Source organism: Mesoplodon densirostris, chromosome 2, assembly GCF_025265405.1.
Source record: "Mesoplodon densirostris isolate mMesDen1 chromosome 2, mMesDen1 primary haplotype, whole genome shotgun sequence".
NCBI lineage: Eukaryota > Metazoa > Chordata > Mammalia > Artiodactyla > Ziphiidae > Mesoplodon > Mesoplodon densirostris.
Genome location: NC_082662.1, coordinates 33,350,027 through 33,374,564, shown reverse-complemented (window position 1 = coordinate 33,374,564; position 24,538 = coordinate 33,350,027). Strand labels below are relative to the sequence as shown.

The following is a 24,538-nucleotide window of genomic DNA, read 5'->3' as shown; positions in this document are numbered from 1 at the left end:
GGAGCTCAGGTGGCCATCACGAATCAGAGCTGGCACGTAACATGGAACCTGTTTGTTATTCTAGTACTTACCCAACAGTTCTCTCTTCCCAACATGGAGGATTGTCTCTTAGGTAAATATAAATCTTAAATTAGCAGATTATTTTGAGAACTAACTTTTTTCAGTTGAAAATTTTAGTTGTAATTTTCTGAATTTCAAAATTTTTTTTATTGCAGAAATGGAAAAATCAAAACATGTTAGCTCACCAGCTACAAATTACCGGAAAAAATGGTAGTATTAATGGTAATTTCATCAATGACTACCATTAAAATGGAATTGACAACTAATTTTTTTTTGACAATTTTTTAATTTGGTATTTTTAGGCCCAGCCAGTGATTAGCTTGGCCAGGTACACCAGGAATGTCTATCATATTATCCAAAGGTTGGTAGATGTGGAGTACACCTCATCTACCAATCAAGCTGTGCACAGCAGGAGTGGAGTTACAATCCTTTTTCAAGCAGAACAACTGAAAAACAGTAAGTTATTGCTTATGTACCTGGCCGTCAGACTTCCAGCAACTTTTGCCATCCAGTTACCAAATGAAATCAAATAGGAAAAGCCCTGAGGAGTGGAACAGTTGTGAATGGACACGAAGCCCATGTATGTTATCCCGAGAGTTATCTGTTTGCTTAGCCAAGCATTGCAGCTGCAGTACTCTTGCTCAGAGCCTGGCTTGTTTACCTGGCCAGACTAGAATAAATAAAGGTGGTCAGTTCAGACCCACTGACAGCAGTAAGAAATCAGTGACAGTTGATAGGCAGGGAGGACACGTAGGAAAAAAGGCTAAGGTGAAATGCACAACAGTTTTGGTGTTTGCGGTGCAATCCCGGCCTCAAGACCAAGCCATCATAATGTGAGGTTCACTGTCTTCAAACTAACATAGGTAGAAACATGTTCTGGAAAAATCCCTAAGAAATAGGAAAAGAGGCAGCACAGCAAGAGTACAGATTTTTGGAGCCAAATGGATTTGAATCCTGGTTCTTCTTCCTCTAGAGCAGGATACTGGCTTTCCTTCCAAGCTATTTAAAAAGATCATATATGGACACAAACATTGAGGACAACATCTGGCATATAAATGCTTAACAGCTGGTACCTGTTGGTATTATTACAAATGAATTTGCTAGTTTTGAGCCCCTTCCGTGCTTGTCCACTAAACCTTTCCTCCTCCCAGAATGTATTCTGTGGTGTTTTATTTCAGAGCTGTGCTTTTCCCACCACAGTCCTTTGAAGGCAGGACTTGTGTTCTCACCTGCTTTAAAGGCCTGGGACAAGTGTCCAGTTATGCTGGCAGTGGCCAGGGCTGTGACACTGTGCTCTGTGTTCCCAGAGACAAGGGGATCCCAGTGGCCTGCTGAAAGCACTCAGCACCACCAGGTGCCCTTTTGGCAGTTTAAACAGGGGTTGTCCATTCCAAGAGTTATTCCTTATGGGGAGGCCTTTTGTGAGCACTTGACCCACTTTTTTAAAAAATGTGCTTTTCATTTATTACAAAAGTAATGCAGTTTTGGAGAAAAGTTTGGAAAAAACAAAAAATAAAACAATTCAAATCACTATAATCCTCTAAGTCAGATAAACATGCTAGAAAAATTTTGTTGAATTTATTTCTAGGCTTTTTTCTTAGAATACGTATAAAATATAGATGTTTACATATTACGGATAGGTATTTGTACAAAATTGGGATCATACTGTATTATATAAACTGCTTTAGATGTGCTTTTCCCATTTTATTATATGGTGTAATTTTCCCTGTTAATAAATATTTTTTGAAAACATGGCTGTCTAGTTTTCCATCACCTGAACTCCATAAGACTCAGTTTTCACTACTAAAAAGTAGGTTCCACAACCACTTTCTTGTGCTGGCATCATCTGGAGCAGACACACTGTGAGAAAGTCCAGCAGTCACAGGACTGGTCCCAGGGCTACACCCCCAGGTCTGTTCCTCCATGCAGCCGTCACAGGGCTTGCACAGATGGGGCCTGGCCCTGGAGGAGCTAGTGAGGGGATGCATGAGCAAAGCGAAGCCCCATGTTCTCAGTCCTGGTGCTGGAGCAACAGAGCAATGGAAACGTGGACGGGGAGGCCAGGCAGTCCCAGGAAGGCAGCTTTGACCTTCAGCCTGCAGCAAAGCCCCCACAGCGCCCCGGGTCCACTTCCCACAGGCCAGAGCCCTTCTGAGCAACAGAGGGTGAGTGCTGTGCTGTGACTGGCTGAGCGAGGTGGCTAGGCCACTGCTCCCTAAACTCTGGGCTCCCCGTCCTGCCTGGCAGAGTAGGGCCCAGACCAACCATGGAGACCATGACTCTGTCTCCCCACAGGCCTGGGGTTGCCCTGCTGTAGACTGAGGCTAGAGCTCAGGAAACACCCCAGGACTCCATTACGACTGATGGGGAGATGGCCACGCTTCCAACCCCAGCTCTGCCACGTCATCCTGGGTGACCTGAACAGTCATGTCACCTGAGCCTTGGTTGACCTCTGCACAGGGTTCTGGTGTGGAGACTGAGTTAACACCTGTGGACACCCGGAGGGGCACTGGGAAGGCCACTGTAGCTCCAAACCCACTGAGCTTCCCAACCTGCTGGCTGGTCTCAACCTCCCTAGGCTATCAGGAGTCGGTCCTCTCTTGGGGGGCTGGCTGTACTAAGCTCTTCATACATATCCTTTCTTGGCTCTTATAAAAGCCCTGAAGTCACTGCCATCACCCTGCTTCACTAAAGCCTGCCCTAACGCTGTGGGCAGTCAGGTAGACTGACCTGTGACGGCCACAGTCTGCACTCAGAGGGGGCGCCTGGGCCTTGAGGTGGGGGGTCTCTTTTGGCAGCTCCATAAGGATCAGGGGTAACTGTGGTACACCTGAGGCCCGAGGAGACAGAAACCTGGTCCGCTGCAGCAAAGGGGGCTCAACTGAGGACCAGGAGTCCATTCGGCACATGGGAGCCAGAGTGCCATCGTCCCTCAACAGGAGCTCTCCTGGGGTCACCAGGGCCAGGGGACAACAGGCCACACTCCTGCCTCGTCCAGATTTCTACTCAACATGTAAAAGCCCAGCCGGGTAGACTCTGAATGGTCTGAGTAGCGCCCCCACCACCACAGGGAGGTATCTAGTGGCCACAGGGCTCAGTCTCTGCTCAGTGCCTTCAGCAGGTCAGGGTTCTTTAAAGCCACTTGGCTGACCAGTCCATGGAGGGGGAGCGGAGGGAAGCCAGCCTCACTTGAGCTCCAGGAAGTGGCTGCACACAGGGACCAGACTGTGAGCTCAGCATGGGTGAGACCACTTGTCTCATCAGTGGTCAGCAAACTTTCTGCAAAGGTTCAGATAGTAAATATATTAGGCTTTGGGACGGCGTTGGTTAATTTTGTGTCTATAGCTAAGCCATGGTATCAACTTTTTAGCCAAACACCAGTCTGGATGTTGCTGTGAAGGTATTTTTCAGATGTGATTGACATTTACATCAGTAGACTTGGAGTAAAGCAGATGACGCCCCATAATGTGGGTGGTCCTCATCCAGTGAATTGAAGGCCTTAAGACAGAAAGACTGGGATCACCTGAGGGAGGAGGAATTCTGCCTCCAGATGGCCTTTGGACTCAAGCTTCAACATCAACTATTTCCTGGGGCTCCAGCCTGCTGGCCTGCCCTGCAGCTATCAGACTTCTCAGCCCGTACGACTGCAGAGCCAATTCCGTGAAATAAATCTCTTTCTCTATGAACATATAGGCACACCCTACTGGTTCTGTTTCTCTGGGAACTCTAATACAGGGACCATACAGTATCTGTCACCAATTACTCAACTCTGTCACTGTAGTGAGCAAGCAGCCACAGACAGTACGTAAACAAATGGGTGTGGCTGTGTTCCAATAAAACTTTATTCACAAAAACAGGTAGTGGGCTGGATTAGACCCAACGGGTTTGCTGACCTCTTGTCTCCTGACAAATAGGTACGGTACCTGGCATGGAGAAGGCATTTTGAGTAATAAAATATCATTTAAAAAACCTGTAGAATGAAAGTGAGCAAATGAATCACAGAGACTGAGCAGTACACCCACTGGCTACGAGACTGGCAGCACGATTTGGGAGCGGAGGCACTGTAGACAGGAACTTTTCCACTGTCTTTGATTCCCATGGTCTTGACAATGGTCTGACAAGGGTATGTGGCTTGAAGAGATATCATCCGACATCTCAGGGAATTGCTCAAGGGAAGAAAGAAAAGCTGTGGGGAAGACGCTATTTCCTATTCCTTCACCAACCTGTCTCGGGGGACAGTTTAGCCTTAGATGCAACCTCTGACAACTCCCAGGAACTAGCTGGAGGCAGCAGTTCAAAAGCTAGAATTTATTTTACCGGAAGAAAACGTCTAGGATCCACACAGGTGGGCCCAGGAGAGGCCCTGGCCTGGAAAGGGCACGCACAGCCGTCCACGGTGCGGAGGGCAGCACCCTGGCTCACGGCCTCACTTGGGGAAGAGCCAGAGGCGGCCCAGGCCGTGCCTGCAGAGGAGCTGCCCCATGCTGACCCCAAGGAAGGGCCAGGACACAAAGCCCTGCTTGCTGCAAACGGGACACCTGGGCTGCCGGTTCCCCGGGCTGACAGCTGCCCTCTCACACGTACTCCCCGCAGTCGGAGATGATGACCTTCTGCTTGGGTTTCCCGTCCTTGCTGCCCTGGGCCTTTGCAGGCAAAACAGAAGAGGAGGAATCAGGGGAGGGAGGGAGGGTGGAGAGGAAAGGGCAGCTCAGGATACCCGCCCCGCCCTCTGCCCCCACCCCCTCCAGCAGCAGCAGCCGTGGCCTCTCTCTCCAGGCCCCGGAGCCCCCGCTCCTGCCCTCCCACACGGCTGTGCACCGGGGGCCCGGGCGGCCGCCCACCTCAATCTGCCGCAAGACATCCAGGCCTTCCGTGATCTCGCCAAATACCACGTGCTTGCCGTCCAGCCAATCCGTCTTGTCACATGTCAGGAAGAACTGGGAACCGTTGGTGTTTGGGCCAGAGTTGGCCATGGAGAGCAGGCCTGGGGGAGAGAATGACCACATCAAGCCCCTCCACCCTGCTCCCGGCCCTCAGGACGTCTGGTAGTAGAGGGCGGAGCGTAAATGCTGCTGGGAGGGGGAATGGAATGTGGACCGGGAACTGACTACTGGCAAGATGGAGGCTGCCAGCATCTTTGAGAAGAGTGGTTTCAGTGGACAGGTGGCACTAGAAGTCTGTCTAGAGGGGGACAGAGAGAATGGAAGGCAGGGAGTCTACATAACTTTTTCAAGAAGTTTTGCTTACAAAGGGGACCAGACGCATGGGTGATAGCTGAGGGGGTACATGAGTCAAAGATTTTTTTGAAAGATGGACGTCGCGCGCTTTTGTGCTGATGGACTGATCTAGCAGAGCAGGGGAAACGCATTACACAAGGCTGCAAGGGCAAATCCACAGAAGCCAGGTTCCAAAGGAGGGGAGAGGAGTAGGGGTCCAGGCCATGAGCAGAGGGAAGACAGCTCAGCCCCTGTACTTGGAGGGAAGTCAGAGCGGGCATGTGTGGACAGATGCAGGAGGCCAAGCATCAGCTGAGGCAGAGGGTGACGTGGAGGCTTCGGGAATGAAGGAAGGGATGGAATTGTTGTCTCTGACCAGGACTGAGTGTGAACTAGGGAGCTCTATCTAGTACGGCTGCCGAGGGCCTCCTGCAGAGCTTCGATCATAAATTTCAGTACAGTTCTGTGTTTTTTCTAGTTGCTGGGGGAACAACGACTGAAATTTTTTACTGGATGAGTCTGACAGAGCGAGGCGGGTGGTGGGGCGGAGGGAAGACAAGGGCTTACACTGGCCGACCACAGAATATAAGCTAGGCCGACAGGGAGTGCGGACGTGGTGGGGGGACAGGCAGTACATGAATAGAAACAAGCTCACTCTGCTTAGCCAGGCCGAACGCCTCTCCTCTGTTCACTGGGTGGGTCCCCTCCAGACCCCCAACCTGTCAGCCAGAACCACAGCCCATCACTCCCCCGACACAGTCATCCTGCCCCAGCCCAGCCCACCGATCACCAGCCACTGATCGGGTCTTACCTGTTCCCGTGTGTTTGAGAATAAAGTTTTCATCGTCAAACTTCTTCCCGTAGATGGACTTGCCCCCAGTGCCATTGTGGTTGGTGAAATCGCCGCCCTGGCACATGAACTGGGGGATGATGCGGTGGAAGCTGCTGCCCTTGAAGCCAAAGCCCTTCTCATGCGTGCACAGGCAGCGGAAATTCTCTGGCGCCGAGAAAGGAAAAGGTACCCGGGTTAAAAAACAAACCAATGAAACCTCTAACTAGGCTCTGAAAAACTGTTGTATTTGTTTAATGTTCATATTTTCATTTCAAAGTATGACATGCTCATTATAAACCTTTGAGATACTGACATCTTGAAGGACTAGAGGGGATTCTAGTTAAAGAAGGAGTGAACACATGCATTCTGTTCTGTTCCACACTAAACTGGCAGTAAAGCAATTTTTTAAAAGAAAAATCAAACAGGATCTTAGAAAAAAAACACAGGGGCAACTCTTTGTGACTCTGGATTTGGCAATGGTTTCTTAATTGTGATACCGAAAGTGTAGGTAACAAAAGAAAAAATAGGCAAATTAGACTTCATCAAAATGTAAACTTCTGTGCATCAAAGGACACTCTCAACAAAGTAAAAAGGCAACTCAGGGAATGGGAGAAAATATTTGCAAATCATTATCTCTTAAGCATTTAACATCCAGAATATATAATGAACTCCTACAACTCAACAACAAAAAGACAAACAACCCAGTAAATAAATAGGCAAAAGACTTGTACAGACATTCCTCCAAAGAAGATACACAAACGGCTCCTTCCCCTAAGCACATGAAAAGATGCTCCACATCATTAGTCATTAAGGAAATGCAAATCAAAACCACAATGAGATCCTATTTCACATCTACTAGGATGGCTATAATAAACAGAAAACAAGTTTTGGTGAGGATGTGGAGAAATTAGAACCCTAATACATTGCTGGTGGGAATGTAAAATGGTGCAGCCACTGTAGAAAACAGTTTGGCAGTTCCTCAAAAAGTCAAACTAGAATTACCATATGACACAGCATTTCCACTCTTAGGTAGGCACCCAAAACAACTGAAAACAGGGATTTAAACACATATTTGGGGACTTCCCTGGTGGCGCAGTGGATAAGAATCCGCCTGCCAATGCAGGGGACACGGGTTCGAGCCTTGGTCCCGGAAGATCCCACATGCCGCGGAACAACTAAACCTGTGCGCCACAACTACTGAGCCTGTGCTCTAGAGCCCACGTGCCACAACTACTGAGCCCACGTGCCACAACTACTGAAGCCCACAGCCTAGAGCCCATGCTCTGCAACAAGAGAAGCTACTGCAATGAGAAGCCCACACACCGCGATGAAGAGCAGTCCCCACTTGCTGCAACTAGAAAAAGCCCGTGCACAGCAACGAAGACCCAACGCAGCCAAAATAAATAAATAAATAAATTTATATTTTAAAAACACACATACGTATTTGTACACAAACGTTCACAGCAGCATTATTCACAATAATCGGAAAGTGGAAACAACGCTCAAGTGTCCATCAACACATGAATGGATAAACAAAATGTGGACTATCCAGACAATGGAATATTATTCAGTCATAAAAATGAACAAAACATTGATACACAGATGACCCTTGAAAACACGATGCTAAGTGAAACAAGCCAGACACAAAAGGACACCTACTGTATGATTCCATTTATATGAAATGTCTAGAATAGCAAATTCTGAGAGACAGAAAATAGAATAAATGTTCCAGGGCTGAGGGGAGAGGAGAATGGGGAGTTGTTGTTTAATGGGTACTGAGTTTCTGTTTGGAATGGTGAAAAAGTTTTGAAAATAGATAGTGGTGATAGTTGTACAACATTATGTTGTACAATTAATGCCAGTAAATTGTACACTTAGGGCTTCCCTGGTGGCGCAGTGGTGGAGAGTCTGCCTGCCGATGCAGGGGACATGGGTTCGTGCCCTGGTCCGGGAAGTTCCCACATGCCACGGAGCGGCTAGGCCCGTGAGCCATAGCCACTGAGCCTGCGTGCCCGGAGCCTGTGCTCCGCAACAGGAGAGGCCACAACAGTGAGAGGCCCACATACCGAAAAAAAAAAAAATTGTACACTTAAAAAATTGATAAAATGACCAAAAAAAAAAAAAGGAGCAAGAGAAAAGACAACAGCAACAAAAATCTTTGAAACCTAGAAGACAAATAGATGAGCCATAACTGATATAGCAGACCTAACAAACCTGAAGCTTAAGCTGGTAAAGCCGAGAGCAATTCGATTTATGCTGCAGAAATGCCAAAAGCTCAGAGACAAGAATGAAGATGGCTCTAAAAACAGTAAGTGTGGTTGAAAGCCTGTTTAAAAAAGTAGCTAGCCCCCAGATCCTCTCCCTTCCCTGGCCCTGGCTGCCGGCTGGAGGTCTACCCCCTGGTATGTTAAAGCAGAGGGTCTATGCTCTGGGATGCACTACACATAGCCGAGGGTTGAGGTACCATAATGACAAATGGAGATCAAGTGAAGTTTATATACTGTTCCCACCACCCCCAACCATGATGGCAAAGAGCTGGAAACAGGACCACTAGCAAGAGACTAGACTTCTCTGTGGACTCTGCTTTGTCTAAGAGACTACAACTCAGGAATACTGACCATCCAGGGTCCAAGAGAGAGAGAGAATCACTTTGCGGTGGAAGCCTCAGTCAGCAAGCCTTACCGATATCCAGGGAGTTTCCAAGCAGATTTTTAGGGTCCTAGTCTTAAAGGCATCTAATGTGAAAAGCAAAGACCAAAACAAGCAAACAGACCAATAACAAACAAAGCAAAACAAAATTTAAAAACTCAGAAAAAAATAACCTGAAACATAAGCTGTATAGGAAAAAGAAGCTTTAGTAATCTCCCAAGATAAAATGGCAGTACATGCATGAAATAAGCACAGGATGCTATGAAAAAGGACATTTAGGAAGGTTCCAGAATGAGAGAAGAGAGAAATCAGAAGGGACAAATGCAAAGAAATAATCCAAGGAAATTTTCCCAAACCAAAAGATAGGACTGTCCTGATTGATGAGTGTGGTATGCGGAATAATGGCTCCCCAAAGGTATCTATGTCCCAATCCCTGGAACCTGAGACTATGTTATGCTGTACACAGCAAAAGGTACTTTGCAGATGTGATTAAGATTATGGACATTGAGATGGGGAGAGTAGCCTAGATTATCCAGGTGGGCCTAATACAATCCCAACCTTTCCCATCTGTAGTCAGAAAGAGTTAGAAGTGGATGGAAGAGGAGGCAGGAGAGAATTGAAACATGAGAGGGACTGGATCTACCACTGTTGGCTGCGATGATAAAAGAAGGGGACCACAAGCCTCTAGAAGCTGGAAACAGCGCTCAGCTGGCAGCCCACATGGAAATGGGTACCTCAGTCTACAGATGCAGGAAATTGAATTCTTCCAACAACCTCACTGTCTCTGGAAACAGATCCACCCCTAGAGCTTCCAGTAAGGAACGCAGCAACCCAGCCATCATCTTCATTTTAGCCTGCTGAGACCTGTGTTGGACTTCTGGCTTTCATAACAGTTAAGATAATAAATTTATGTTCTTGTAAGCTGCTAAGTCTGTGATAATTTGTTACAGCAGCAAGAGAAAACTAACATAATAGGGCCCACTGAATATCCAGCATGACGAATGGAAGGAGATCTACTCCAAAGGTACACTGTTTCAGAACACAGGACAAAGAGACGCTCCAAGCCTCTGGACCAGTGTTATCTAACAGCTATTAAGCATTTGGATAGTGTAACTGAGGAAGTGAATTTTAATTTTATTTAACTTGAATTAATTTAAACTTAAATAGTCACATGTGGCTAGTGGCTACCATACTGAACAGCTGAGCTCTAGGCAGAAAATTTTAAAAAGGATCTGTATAAAGGACCAATAATCAGAATATTAGACTTCTCTACAATTTTACAACCAAACCATCAAGTGGGAAAGTAGATATTTTCACACATCGGTCTCAAAAAACTTACCCTCCAAGCTCTTTTCTCTAGAAGCTACAGAAGTATGTCTTCTACCGAAACAAGAGAATAGACCAAAAAAGACAACAGAGGTTCCAACATAAGCGAAAATAGGAGATCCCATGACAATAGCTATGCAGTGGTGCCTGGAAAGCAACTGGTCCAGGCCAGAGGAGGTCAGAAGGCTCCAAGGAGGAACAGTGAAATTGACAGAACATCTCATGTATTTGATTATATAAGCAGGAGAATTTCGGAGAGACTCAGGAATATATGCACAGAAGACTAAGCAAACGTGAAAACAAGACAATTATGAATTCCAGGGAAAACAAAGTGCTCTGTATGAAAGGAAGTTATCACAGTATGATGCTTACATAGTTAGAATAACCTATGACCTAAACAAAATTATGGTAACAATGTAAGGAGGATGAAGGAGCAGGGAAGGTGATTTAAAAAGCTAATTCCTTACCTTCTGAAGTGGGAAGCCAATAGATGTGTAAAATGAAAAAAACCCAGGAAGTAGCAACATAAATCTGTTATCTACCAACATGGAGGTAAAAACCAAAAGAATCAGCTAAGAGGTGAAATTGGCTGCCTCTGAGAAGCAGCAAAGCGGGGGATGGGGCAGGATGGGAGGACAGCCTGGGGGCACTGCTGTTTTTCAAAACAAGCTTTGTGGAATTAACATTCTAAACTATATGTCTATATAATAAAATTTAGATTAAAAGAAGAATAAATAGAAGTCAATATTTAGCAAATGAAAAATACTCTGAATATTAATACCTAAAGATACTAAAATACTAAAAGAAACTGCTAGTTAACAGTAGTTACTTCTGAAGAGTAGGACTAGATGTGGAGAAGAAAGAAAGACTTAGGTTTTCAATTCATTGCCTTCAATATTGTTGGAATATATTTATGTGTGTATACTTTTTTTTTTAAAACCATGAATACACATTTATTTGTATTAAAGAAAAAACTATTATTAAAAAGTAGTAAACCAGGGACTTCCCTGGTGGCGCAGTGATTAAGAATCCACCTGCCGGGCTTCCCTGGTGGCGCAGTGGTTGAGAGTCCGCCTGCCGATGCAGGGGACACGGGTTCGTGCCCCGATCCGGGAAGATCCCACATGCCGCGGAGAGGCTAGGCCCGTGAGCCATGGCCACTGAGCCTGCGCGTCCGGAGCCTGTGCTCCGCAACGGGAGAGGCCACAACAGTGAGAGGCCCGCATACCGCAAAAAAAAAAAAAAAAAAAAAAGAATCCACCTGCCAACGCAGGGGACATGGCTTTGAGCCATGGTCTGGGAAGATCCCACATGCTGCGGAGCAACTAAGCCCATGAGCCACAACTACTGAGCCCACGTGCCACAACTACTGAAGCCCGTGTGCCTAGAGCCTGTGCTCCGCAACAAGAGAAGCCACCACAATGAGAAGCCCAGGCACCGCAAGGAAGAGTAGCCCCCGCTCGCCGCAACTAGAGAAAGCCCGTGTGCAGCAATGAAGACCCAACGCAGCCAAAAATAAATAAATAAAAAAAATTAATTTATGTTAAAAAAAAGTAGTAAACCAGCACCTCTAAAGCTTCAAAAACGCCTGCTATGACTCATCTGTTAATAGATCCCAGGATCTGAGATGCCGTAAATCAACTCAGGTCAGAAACAACGTCAAGGACACAAGAACTAAGGCGCTGAGAACCTTGGAAAGGCTCACTGCTCAGCTCCCAGCTTCCTGGCCATCCTGACCAGAGTCCTGCTCACCTGCTGTCATGGGAACGATGTCTGAACGCAGGAGCATCTGGATGCGGCCTGCTGGCTTGTTCCCAATCTTGATGTCCATGTACACCTGAGGGTTTGACCGGGCCTTTTTTACAGCGGGCTCTCCCTAGACGTAGGAGAAATGGCCAGGTTAGAGAGAACACCCTGACTCCCCGACTAGGAGAGCGAGTGTTCTTCTGAAGACACCCCAGAACCCACTGCAGCGAGCGGGCTGAGCAAGGCACCGACAGGGAAGGTCTTGGGCCCTGATGGGGCTGCAGAAGGCAGAGGCCACGGCCACGGCCCCCAGCTGGACACCCAGTGACAGGAGACCTCAGCACCGTCTACCCGGAGCCCCACTCCTCAGGCATTTTATCTCATCTCACTCCCACAGACACATCAGCTCGCTTTGCCTTCACCCTCCCCTGCAGTCACAGAACATCGCTTTTGTGGCCCAAAACACACAACTCTCAACAACTTCAAGCCCCAGTTCAAGCCCAGCCACCTCAGTCAGTTAAACTGACCCACTTCTTTAACACACCCCCTTCCTCTACGCTTAGCCCTGCATATCCACAGGCTGGCTGCAGTGGAAGCAAGGAGGGCCTAAGTGCTCAGAAAGGAGGTGGTTGGGACCTTGCTTTATACTCCAAGTAGACAAGGCTGGGCAGAGGAGGTATTTATTACAGCTGTCACATTTGCTCCAAAGAGAAAACTCAAGTGTTCTTGTTCATGCTTCAGTTTAACAAACTCGCTGAGGTATCACGCTGGGCACTGAGGATACTGTGACTATTACTTGCTGTTAACAACAGCAGTAGCGTAGTTGTAACAGCAAATACTCACATAGCACTTGCCATGTACAGGGTACTGTTCTGAACATTTTAGGTAATCAGCTCATTTAATCTTTACAACCACCTGTGAGATCAGCGCTACCATCATTCCCATTTCATAGATGGGGAAACTGAGGTACAATGAAGTTCAGTAACTTGCCCAAGGTCACAGAGGTGCTAAGTGGTGAGGCTGGAATTCACACCTAAGCCCCCCCACCCCCCAACCAAGTCCATGTTCTTAATCACATTACCCCACCTCACATTCCACGTTTTTATTAACAAGGCCTTTATTAATACGAGGCCCCTATCCTCACAGAATTTACTGACTAGAAAGGGAAAGGCAATAAGCACTTGCGTAGCCTTTACAAAAGCAAAGACATACAGGGAAATACGAAGACTGGTTTTACCAAGAGTGTAAAGTGGGGACTACAAGGTGAGAGGTGGGCAGGGTCAAGGCTGGGAGGGTCCCCCCGTGACTTTATCTCACGAGACAGGTGATGGGCAGCCACTGACAAGTTCTCAGCAGGAGAGTCAGATGATCCATGGTATGCTTTAAAAAGATCATTCTAGCTGCCTTTACAAAAGATGGGAGGGGGGCTTATGCTGACGGAGTGGAACCAGCAGCGCCAGTATGGTGCTGCTGGAGAGTGAGCAGTTCCTGACGGAGCTGACCAGGCTGTTCCAGAAATGCCGGTTGTCGGGCAGCGTGTTCATCACCCTGAAGAAGTATGATGGTCGAACTAAACCCATTCCAAGGAAGGGTTCTGTGGAGGGCTTTGAGCCCTCAGACAACAAGTGTCTGTTAAGAGCTACTGATGGGAAAAAGAAGATCAGCACTGTGGTAAGCTCCAAAGAAGTGAATAAGTTTCAGATGGCTTATTCAAACCTATTGAGAGCTAACATGGATGGGCTGAAGAAGAGGGACAAAAAGAGCAAGAGTAAGAAGAGCAAAGCAGCGCAGTGAAGAGCACCAGATTTCCTGCTTTCACCAGTTAACCACTGAATTGCTATTTTTCCTTTGGTTTTTACTTTTGGCCACAAAGCTGGGTTTCTGATTCCCCTACAATAACTGTTTTCATGTGAGATTAGGGTCATTTTTGGATGGAAGAAGGGCTGCAGTGTTTACAGGGTAGTTACAAGAAGCCAGTTTATTTTATATCTGGCTAAGTGATCTGTGTTGTATGGTTGTATGTTTCTGGATAATAGTTTACAGTCTCTGTAGCCGTCTGTGAAGAGCACTGTATCATTAAACCTGTATTTATCAGTACTGACCATCTTTTATTCCTTTTCCCATCCCATAAAAAGTTTCTGGCAATAGCACTTCATTCTGGAATGACTGATTATGAATAGGCTTTAGGCCCTGTCTTATGAGTTACTGGAATTGAAACCTGACAATTTTATAAAAAGTTGTGTTATTTCATGGGTATTTTTCCCAACTTGGCTGTATAATTTTATTATCATAGCTCCTTTAGCAAATTTGAATGAGTTCTCATAGCCAAATGAGAGTTTGCTTAACCAAACTAAGGATAAGCCTATTACAAAATCATCAAGAATAAAGATTCCGAGTTAATGATGAAAAAAAAAAAAAAAAAAAGATGGGAGGAGAGCAAGACTGCAGCCAGAAGGCTAGTTAGGAAGCTATTGCAATTATCCAAATGACACGAGAAGTTACATTGGGACGATGGAGTAATCAGGGGAGGATGGATTCAAGGAAGATTTAAGAGAAAAACTTGGCAGAACATGACGTTCTGGCTCTATTTTAAAGAGGGGTCTAGAGTGACCTAGGGTTACTCCACTGGCTGAGGGCCATTTATGTGCTCTGCTTTGCATCTGGATTTCTGGCTTAGGTCAATGTGGATGGATGGTGGCAAGTTGGTGAGTTTGAGAACACAGGAAGCACAGGGTTGGAGAAGGGAGGGCGAGACTTGCAGCAGAAACGTCTGAAGCTCAGGACTAGAAACAGAGGCCAAGAAAGTCAACAGCACAGGAGAGGCTGTGAAAAATCAGAGTGACTGCCACTGTTCTGGCAGAGAGGGGAGAGGGCTGCTGTGAGTGAAGAAATTCAGAAGAACAACTCCCCTTTAGAAGAAGGGGAGAGGCAGCCTGAGAGGCAATCAGGAGGAAGAATCAGGAGGAAGAATCAGGAGGAAGAATCAGGAGGAAGTGCCAAGGCAGGTTCTCTGGAAGGGAGAACCTCAAACCTGTGCCCAGGCTGCCGGGGAGGTACCCCCACCCAGCCCTGCCTCCCCTGCGTCAGGACAGGAAGCTCCAGTGAAGGGGGGACTGATGAGGAGGGCTGCAGTGGTGCGCTCCCCACCCCTCCCCACCCCTCCCCACCTCAGGCTTCCTCCTCGGCGGCGGCAATCACAGAACAGAACCCGGGCAGAGCTGAGAAGCTCCTCAAGCAGAGCACAAGGACAAGAGGCCTAAAGCTTCCCTTTAGTTCACTCATTAGCACCTCCACCAAAACACTGAAAGCTCATTTTTCATTCTCTCTGCTTTTGTATATATGTTTGCAAATTTCCATAAAGATCTAAAAGACAAAGTCCGCTGTGGGAAGTGCCAGCCTTCAATCTCACCTCCTGGGTTTCCACTTTGGGAGGCTCTGACCCTTCTTCCTCTTTATTTTCCTCAAGAGTCTTCCCAGAAAACTTCTTCAACCAGTCGTCATCGGACCAAACTGAAAGGAAAGAAGCAGGCAAATGAGAACAACTTCAAGTTATCAGCCAACTGCTAAGTAGCTGCTTTGGTCAGCAAAGCAGAACATACTCTGTGGCCCTCTCGGCCAGAGGACTCCACTTTGGGAACTCCCACGGTAAGGAAAGTTCCCACCTTTCAGGGACTGCCAGCCCTGAAGCCCGGCTCTTAGCAGGACTAAGTGAAAAAGCTATGCCCCAGGGAAAGGTGCAGGCTTTGCCAGTCCCAGCCCTTGACGGAACCTGCCAGGAGTGTTCAGAAAACGGGGACAGGTAAGAGATCAGGCTGGGTTTCTCTCATAAAGCAAACAATTACCCTGGCGTGGCTGAGCAGCTCAAACTCTTTATTTCCCCACAAAGGTGGCGCATGTCCTTCGCCAATGTAAACCATGCTCTACTCCTGTCCACCAGAGCAGCGTTCCGCTCCCACTTCCAAGAAAATCGGGACAGAAAGGCAACCAGGGCCAAACTGGAGGATGTGATGGGGAATCTGTAGTGCTCCCACTCACCTGGTCTGGAAGAGCCTTCCTTAATCCTCATGGGTTTTGCCAAATTGACACGAATTGTCCGTCCAAAGAGCTCAGATTCATTCTGAAAAGATTGAAAATCCAGCTGCTTAAACTCTGTTAGGTTAAAACAAAGTCAGACAGTTTTCCATTTCCTTCTGAAAAATCTGAGACAAGCTCATGACTTGTTCTCCCTTAACCGCTGAGCCCCTAGTACCCAAGCTATGCACCTGCTGCAAAGCAGCCTGTAGTTTGCAGGGAATTTCCTCCCTGGAGCCATCACATACCTCCTTTCTTTCTTCTTTTTTTTTTTTAAAGTTGAAGCATAGTTGATTTACAATGTTTCAGGTGTACAGCAAAGTGATTCAGTTATACTTTACATATATACGTGTGTGTGTGTATATATATATACACACACACACATATATATACATGTATATATATATATTCTTTTTCAGACTCTTTTCCATTGTAGGTTATTATAAGATATTGAATATGGTTCCTTATGTTATATAGTAGGTCCTTGTTGTACATCTATTTTATATATAATAGCGTGTATCGGACCTTTCTTTCAATACCACCAACGACCTGTGCTTCCAAAGGTGACTCTGGGTTCAGAGCACTCTGAAATTACAAGGATAAATGCAGTTTCCAAGTACCCGAGTTCACCTTCAAAAGTCAAGATCAGCTTTAAGTGGTGAGAAATGATCTCTCTCTCTCTCTGAGAGCTGAGGAATATGTTTGGTGAATGAGAAAGAGAACGGGAATAAAGGAAAACCTTATTATCCTAAGATAATTGGTACCAGGAAAGGTCACTTAATGCTAATTCACTTAAGGCAGTGAAGAAAATTTCATGGTAAAAAGTGAAGGGAAAAAAGATTGACTGGGAACTTACTGTGATGAAACTAAAAATAATGAAAATAAATTTCTTATAGTTAAAATTCAGGTTTAATTTGATTAATGTGCTCATTTATAGGGCAAAGATGTAATGGATGCTGATTAATCTGTAGTATTTTTCCAACAAAATACTTTCAACAGTATGATATTTTTGCATTTCTTATCTGATGTGAAAATCATAAGCATCTTGAAGAGGGAATACATACTCAAGAGCTACATCATTTTCCCCAAGGAGCTCTCCAGGCTATTCCAGTCATTTGCATCAGTAGCATAACCTATCTTTATCCTCGTCGAATTTAGCTTCTCAATTGTTAACTGGTCTAACACTTCATGAAATCCTGCCTCTTTTGTAAAATATGCAATTTCATTGTACAATCAATTTGCATTGTGTTTGCAAGTTCCTATCCTAGACATGGGCAGCCAGTGAGAGACTGGTCAACAAGGATGGTTAGCATTTACATTATTATCAAATTGTTCAAAAGCAACCAATTCACAGTGAATATTTTCACATGATGATAATCTGTACTTCCCCATGCAACTTGTAACTTTGGAGGTTCAGCAAACTCATGTATGAATAAGTGCCCTCTGTACCACCAAAAAGCAACTTCTGTAAGGAGGAGGATTCCTAGCCATACCATGTTGTCGATAGCTGCTGCAGCATCCTGCCAAGGAAAGACAAGGTACAAGTTTAGGCTTGCAATGTATGTGGAACCTAGAAAATGGTACAGATGAACTGGTTTGCAGGGCAGAAATTGAGACACAGAAGTAGAGAAAAAAATGTATGGACACCAAGGGGGGAAAGCGGCTGGGGGTGGTGGTGGTGGTGGTGGAATGAATTGGGAGATTGGGATGGACATATATACACTGATGTGTATAAAATGGATGACTAATAAGAACCTGCTGTATAGAAAATAATAATAATAATAATTTATTTAAAAAAAAGTTTAGGCTTGCAGTCAAATGCTTCTTGTGGTGTCTAAACATACTCAGTAGTCAAAAAAAAAAAAAACCCAACCTAACAGGAAAAGGTCTATTTATACTCCTTGCCCAGGTTGTATGTGTCTAACAAAGTGCACTTCCTGGGTGACTTCAGCTATTGGCTATTTAGTGGAAGACAAAGAAATAATCACCAGCGCCGCAAGAGCCCTGCAGAGCAAGAGGCGCAGGACCTGGCAGGTCTGCAATGTTAACCACAGCCTACAGTTTGATTAAGTGAGGGAAACTTTCCTTCAAATAGCACTTCTTATCTCTCTGGAAGCATCAGCACGAAGCCCCAAAACCCAACCAAATGGAGAACAGCTCCCTTTGTAATCAGTAACAATAATAACGCAAGCCAAAGACTTAACATAGGTAACAGAATTTTCTCACCTCTGCCAACTCAAATTCAACAAAAGCAAATCCTCGGTGCTTTTCTGAAAAAAGGCAAACAAAGCCAAGCAATTATCATGTGGGGCAATGGGAAGAAGTAGGTGGTCACAAGGAAAGTGAAGTCAGTTGCATGCCTTATCCATTCATTCGAAATTCTACACAATCACTATTTAGGAAGAAGGAATCTTACTCTTTGATTCTTTCTAGTTTAAATAACATTTCAAACTGTTTTGTAGTGAACAGAGCTGAATAATCAACTATAGTTTTAATCTCTAAAAGCAGCATTCAATTCTTTTACCAAAGCCAAATTAAAACCTTAACCTTTGCGTGCAGGAACTAGAAAAATGAAGTCATTTAACCTATCAATTATTCATTCCAAGCATACATTTTGAACATCAACTGTGCATAAAGCATGAATCCTAAAACCTGGGTAAGGACGCTGTCTTTATCCTCAGCAAAACGCTAATCTAAGTAGAAAGGCCAAGTGCACAACAGCACTAGTTTAATTAACCAATTAACCTTAGAGAGTCAATATAACCTTATCATTTTTATAACATATAAAGATCCCAGGGAGATTAAAATTAGATGACAGAGCTCAACTCGACTCGGGACTCAGTAGAGCATAGGTTGCTAAAACCTCAAAACACGTCTTAGGACTTAATGAAGCTCAGGTTCTTCTGTCTTGGCCCAGAAAGAATTCAGTGAGAAGCAAAGTGACAGGCAAGAAGTGATTTATTAGTATAGGACGCTTGTGAGAGATACAAGGGGGCAGGAAAGAGAGTGCCCCACAGAGAACTCAGTGGGCTACATACAGTTTTATAATTAAAGGAAAAGTGGGGAGGGGGAGAAGACCACCTTCTTCCTCATTCTTCGAGTCTTCCATAATTAACTCCTCCTACAGGTTGGGCAAGGGAGTTTTTGACCCTATCTGGTCCAACCTGGACTGTCATGGCACTATGGAAATGAGCAAAAAGGCGGTAATATACACTAAAATATGGTAAATCACCTCAGGTTTCAGCATGTCAACTTTCCCCTATGTTTTTGTTTTTAGTGTGTGCAGAGAAGCATGTCCTAGGGATCATTAACTTACTGACCTCAACCAGCAAGATGCAGGCATCGCTGACTTGATGTATAGTTTTGTTGTTAAGCAAGCCTGCTTGGTTTCACGAGTTAAGCAAGCCTGCGTTCTTGAGTGATCATTAACTTACAGGGGTCTCCCAAAGTTCCCTCTCTATCTATAATCCCCTAGTGGGATTTCTAAACTAGCTGCATATTCTATCCCTATCAGAGCTGGGCCTAAAACTCCAATCTTAAAAATGACAACAAGGGCCTCCCTGGTGGCGCAAGTGGTTGAGAGTCCGCCTGCCGATGCAGGGGATACGGGTTCGTGCCCCGGTCTGGGAGGATCCCATATGCCGCGGAGCGGCTGGGCCCGTGAGCCATGGCCGCTGAGCCTGCGCGTCCGGAGCCTGCGCGTCCGGAGCCTGTGCTCCGCAACGGGGGAGGCCACAACAGTGAGAGGCCCGCATACCGCAAAAAAAAAAAAAAAAAAAAAGACAACAAAGGTTAAAATAGAAAACTGAACTACAAATGTGATACTAACTGATGGAAAGCTTACCCCCAGGTACACAGAGGCTAAGGCCCCACTGTTCAAGCTGGGCTTTCCTGCTACCCTGTTTAATAGCACAGCCGCCAAGAAGGGAGCAGGTGCAGCTGAGTGCCTGGCAGGTAGTTCAAAACAACAGATCTCCATGTAGCTCAAAACCTATCTTCCTACTGGCTAACTGAAAAGTTTGTCTTTGCTCAAATGCAACAGATGGGACTCTCTGCAAAGCATGTTACATCTCACAACCACAAGCCTCAGAACAGTCCTTCTGCATCAAGATCACTGTCATGCTGCCCAATGCATATTTAGAATGCACTGTGATATGACTTAAAAAATTTTTTTTAAGTTCTTTCCCTTGCAGGAGGATTCTGAGCAGGCGAGACACTAAAAAGGCTTACCTGTTTCATAATCCAGAGGAATCTGGATATCTGTGATGTCTCCAAAAGGGATAAAAGCAGCATGAAGAACTTTGTCATCCACCTCCTCTGCAAGTCCACCTGCAAAGAAGCCAAGGGCCTTCTGAGACACTGCCCTCTATTCTCTCAAGACCCCGCCCACCTTGAGAAGTCCCTGCTGTAAAGTTAGTGTGCTACCACCAAGGGGAGGGGTCTTTCCATCCAGTCCTTTGGGTTCATAAACATCCCTCTCATATGCTCCCTCACACCTACTTATGATGCACACCCCTCTCTTCACCCTTCTTTCAGACCCTCATCTAGCCCCAGGATTACTGCAATAGCTTCATAACCGACCCTCCTCTCCTCCACAAAGCCAACTAGAAAGATCCCGGGAATGTGCAGATTTTAACCCATCACTTCCCTGGTTAAACTACTTCAAAGGTTTCCCACTGTCCTAAGGATAAAGTATAAACTTAGCAGTATACGCAAGGCTCTTCATAAGCCCCTGCCCACCTCTTCAGCCTCTTTCCCTTTGATTCCCCGCAAAATGATACACTTGCCTCCAAGTGTCAGGCTATTTTACACCTTTGGGATTTTGCTCCCTTTCAGTAAACACACTTGCTTCTACTTCGGCTACCTGGCTAACTCTGGCTCATCTGCGGCGTCACCGCATCCTCAGAGCTTGCTCTCACCTCTCCAGATGGAGGGGTCACTTCTCCCCGCACCCAGGCCCATATCACCAGTGTCCGTACCCACCAAACCGCTCATCAAACTGTGCTATTGAGGTTATTCCCATTTTTAGCCGGCTAGTCTGGGAACTCTTTTGCTTAGGGCAACAGCGGGGGCTGAGCCCTCACTACTGTGAACATAAAGTGAATGGGCGCGAGGATTCAGAGGTTCCTAATATTCCTCCACCACTGCCCCAGGCCCAGGAGGTGAAGAGATTCCTGTTAGAGCTTGGCGGACTTGGAAGAGCTGCAAAGACCGTTACGTCTCAGGCTCACACCCTGAGGCCAAGCAATACTGCCAAAGATACGGCCTAGACTGCTGCTCGCCGCCCTCCGCGCCCGGAGACCTGTCCAGCTCCACGCCACGACCCACTAGCGACCCGGTTCGCCCAGACTCCACCCAGAGCCCGCGCCTGCTCACCCACGTACAGTACCCGCTTGGTAGTAGCCATCTTGCTCCCGCACTCTTCCGCCGGAAACCTACGCTCAGCCCGCCCCCTTCTCCAAGGCCCCGCCCCCGGGTACGGCTCTCGCAGACCCCGCCCACTCCCGCTTAGGCCCTACCCGCCTCCGGCTCCCTTTGAGCGGCGGGTGCCGTGCAGGTGTATCTCGGTGGGTGAACAGACGTGGTCCCGGCGCTGCCCGTGTTCCGTGGTGCTGAAAACAATCCTCTAAGAAGTCAGCCGGTGTCCGCAAGTAATAAACTACCAACAAACTACGGTCCGCGGGCCATCCTGCCCGTCTGTTTTTCGACAACCCGGGAGCTACGAATGATTTTTACATTTTTAAAGAGCTGGGGAAAAAAAAGATAAGAAAAAGAAACGAAACAAGAATAATATTTCGTGACATGTGAAAATTATATGTAATTCAATTTTCATTAAAAAAATTCCAAAAAAATTTTATTGTAATCCAGTCTTGCTCATTCCTTTTAGTATTGATCTGTGGGTGCTTTCAGGATGCAAGGACAAACCCAGGGCCTACACAGCTTGAAATATTTACCATCTGGCTCCTTGGGAAAGCGTTTGCTGACTCTTGGAATAAATCAACTAATACATAAATCATTGATTGACTTAAATGGTACAAAGTAATGGGACCGCTTATTTTAGATACAGCAGTTGGTTAAGACCTCCCTGAGGCCACATTTAAGCTGAAACCTGGAGGAAGAAGAGCCAGAGAGAGGATGGAGCAGGGAAAAGGGTTTCAGGGAGAGGAGACAACTTCTGCGTATTAAAGGAACTGAAAGGCCAGGCGTGGGAGCTGGGGAGGGGAAGGGCATGAAACATCAGGCAGCAAAGGTGGGCAGGGGCTGCTTGATGCAGGGCCCTGTAAACCATGTGGAGGATTTGGGGGCTTTGAGAAGCTACTGAAGGTTGTGATGGGGAGTTACATGGTCACATTTATGTTTTAAAACAATGCTCTGGGGCACTTCCCTTGTGGTCCAGTGGTTAAGAATTCACCTTCCAATGCAGGGGACACGGCTTCGAACAAAGAGCCTGCGCCGCAACACAGAGCCTGTGTGCCACAACGAAAGATCCCACATACCACAACTAAGACCCGACGCAGCCAAATAAATAAATAATAAATTAGAAAATAAAACCATGCTCTGACCACTATGCCCAGAATGATTTGGATGGAAACCTGGAGACCAGGAGGTTAATGCAGTCGAGACTAAGGAAGAGTTGATGATGGCTCTCTCCCTCCAGTCCGCCCTCTGACTTGTTCCCAGGATGATCCTTCTTCAAAACAAACCTCAACTCTCTAGAGTTCCCTTCTTAATCAGTGCTGCTGATGACAAGGCTCCTAGAGCCCTTCACAAGGGGCCATGGCCACGTCAAGTCAAACCCTACCAACACACAAGCCGTGGCCCTTACCATGTGCTTGATTCTCTTGACTCTGCCTCTGCTCATTTGGTTCTCTCCTTTCTCCATCTGGAGGCATCCACCTCTCCTTGTTGGAGGTCCTACTTACCCCTCAGAGAGGTGCCATGGCCTCCAAGTCCAACAGTTGACTGAAACACACACTGTGACTGTAGTCATGTGTGTGTCTGTCTCCCTCTTTGACAACAAGGCCTGTGTCTGCTGTGTTCCCAGAGCTGAACAGTGGATGCACACACAGCCAACCTCAGCATCCTCAGGCCAAACCAGAGGGGTACCGTTCATAGAAATGAAGCTGTGAGATCTGATCACAAGATCCCCTTGTGAAACTGTCACTACGCCAGACCAACAAGGTCACTCTTGAGAGGAACCTGACCAGGTGTCCTTTATGTGGATGTGGTATAATATATATATATATTTGGTCTTTGTCCCTAGTACCTAGCACCGAGCCCCTGAAACCCCTGAAATTTCCTGAATGATAGGAGGGTCTTTTTGTTGTTGTTAATAAATTTAATTATTTATTTATTTTTGGCTGCGTTGGGTCTTCATTGCTGCTCACAGGCTTTCTCTAGTTGTGGTGAGCGGGGGCTATTCTTTGTTGCAATGCGCAGGCTCCTCATTGCGGTGGCTTCTCTTGTTGTGGAGCACGGGCTCTAGGCATGCGGGCTTCAGTAGTTGTGGCACGCAGGTTCAGTAGTTGCGGCTCGCGGGCTCTGGAGCACAGGCTCAGTAGCTGTGGCGCAAGGGTTTAGTTGCTCCACAGCATGTGGGATCTTCCCAGACCAGGGCTCGAACCCGTGTCCCCTGCCTTGGCAGATGGATTCTCAACCACTGCACCACCAGGGAAGCCCTAGGAGGGCCTTTTTAAATTCATAATGAACCCTTTTGACCACACCTGAGTTTACCCTAAGGAGGTGAAGCATAGTGGGGTCCTGTATTAGTTAGGGATCTTCAGAGGAAAAGAACCAATAGGAGAAATATATATACATTATATAGATACATATGGAGAGATTTATTATGAGAACCAGGGGAGCCAATTGGATAAATCCCAGTTCAAGGGCAGGAAAAGATGAATTGAGATGCCCCAACTCAGTCATTTAGGCAGATGAAAGGGCTAATTCTCCTCTCCTCCACCTTTTGTTCTATTCAGGCCCTCCATGGACTGGATGAGGCCCACCCACCTTACAGAGGGCAATAGCATTACTGGGTCCACTTATTCAACTGCTAATCTCATCTAGAAACACCTTCCCAGACACACTAAGAAACAATGTTTAGCCAAATATCTGGGCACCTTATGACATAGTCTAGTAGATATATAAAATTATCCATCACAGCCCCCTAGATAGCTTCCAGATCGGGGCTGGTCAGCAGAGGAACCAACCACATGATTAGAGGGTTGGAACTTTCAGCTCCAACCCCTGACCTTCAGGGAGGGGAAAAGGGATGGAAATTGTGTTCAATCACCAATGGCCAATGATTTAATTAATCATGCCTAGATAGTGAAACCACATGTAAAAATTCTAAATGCAGTTTGTTTGGGGAGCTTCTGGGTTGGTGAACACATGGCTGTGCTGGGAGGGTGGTGTGCCTGGAGAGGGCAAAGAAGCTCCGCATCTCCTTCCTCTGACACCTTGCCCTATTCTTCTCTTCCATTTGGCTCTTCCTGAGTTGTGTCCTTTATAATAATCTATAATCATAAGTATACCTCTTTCCTGAGTTCTGTGAGTTATTCTTGCAAATTTTCAAACCTGGGTGGGGCGGTTCATGGGAACCCAAATTTGTAGTTGGCTGAGCATAAGTGTGGGTAGC

General features: G+C 46.3%; 2 protein-coding genes across 2 annotated transcripts; one reads left to right on the top strand and one right to left on the bottom strand.

Moving 5' to 3' along the window:
• Positions 1-4,353: 4,353 nt before the first annotated feature.
• On the bottom strand, positions 4,354-21,323 carry PPIE (peptidylprolyl isomerase E). The gene is made up of 10 exons (XM_060089574.1): positions 21,277-21,323; positions 20,131-20,229; positions 18,127-18,170; positions 17,394-17,420; positions 15,865-15,946; positions 15,239-15,339; positions 11,836-11,959; positions 6,088-6,273; positions 4,902-5,044; positions 4,354-4,703 (listed from the first exon to the last, which is right to left on the bottom strand). Exons 1-10 carry the CDS (start codon positions 21,305-21,307, stop codon positions 4,635-4,637), a joined length of 906 nt encoding a protein of 301 aa, XP_059945557.1. The 5' UTR covers positions 21,308-21,323; the 3' UTR covers positions 4,354-4,634.
• LOC132478985 (signal recognition particle 14 kDa protein) lies at positions 13,258-13,926 on the top strand. Its single transcript, XM_060082493.1, has one exon. It carries the CDS (start codon positions 13,291-13,293, stop codon positions 13,621-13,623), a length of 333 nt encoding a protein of 110 aa, XP_059938476.1. The 5' UTR covers positions 13,258-13,290; the 3' UTR covers positions 13,624-13,926.
• Positions 21,324-24,538: the final 3,215 nt, after the last annotated feature.

Coding starts and splice junctions, on each gene's coding strand:
- LOC132478985 (XM_060082493.1), top strand. CDS start 13,291: ATGGTGCTGCTGGAGAGTGAGCAGTTCCTGACGGAGCTGACCAGGCTG.
- PPIE (XM_060089574.1), bottom strand. CDS start 21,307: ATGGCTACTACCAAGCGGGTACTGTACGTGG. Junction 15,340..15,864: donor GGAAGGCTCTTCCAGACCAG/GTGAGTGGGAGC, acceptor CTTTCCTTTCAG/TTTGGTCCGATGACGACTGG. Junction 11,960..15,238: donor CCAAAGTGGAAACCCAGGAG/GTGAGATTGAAG, acceptor TCCTACGTCTAG/GGAGAGCCCGCTGTAAAAAA.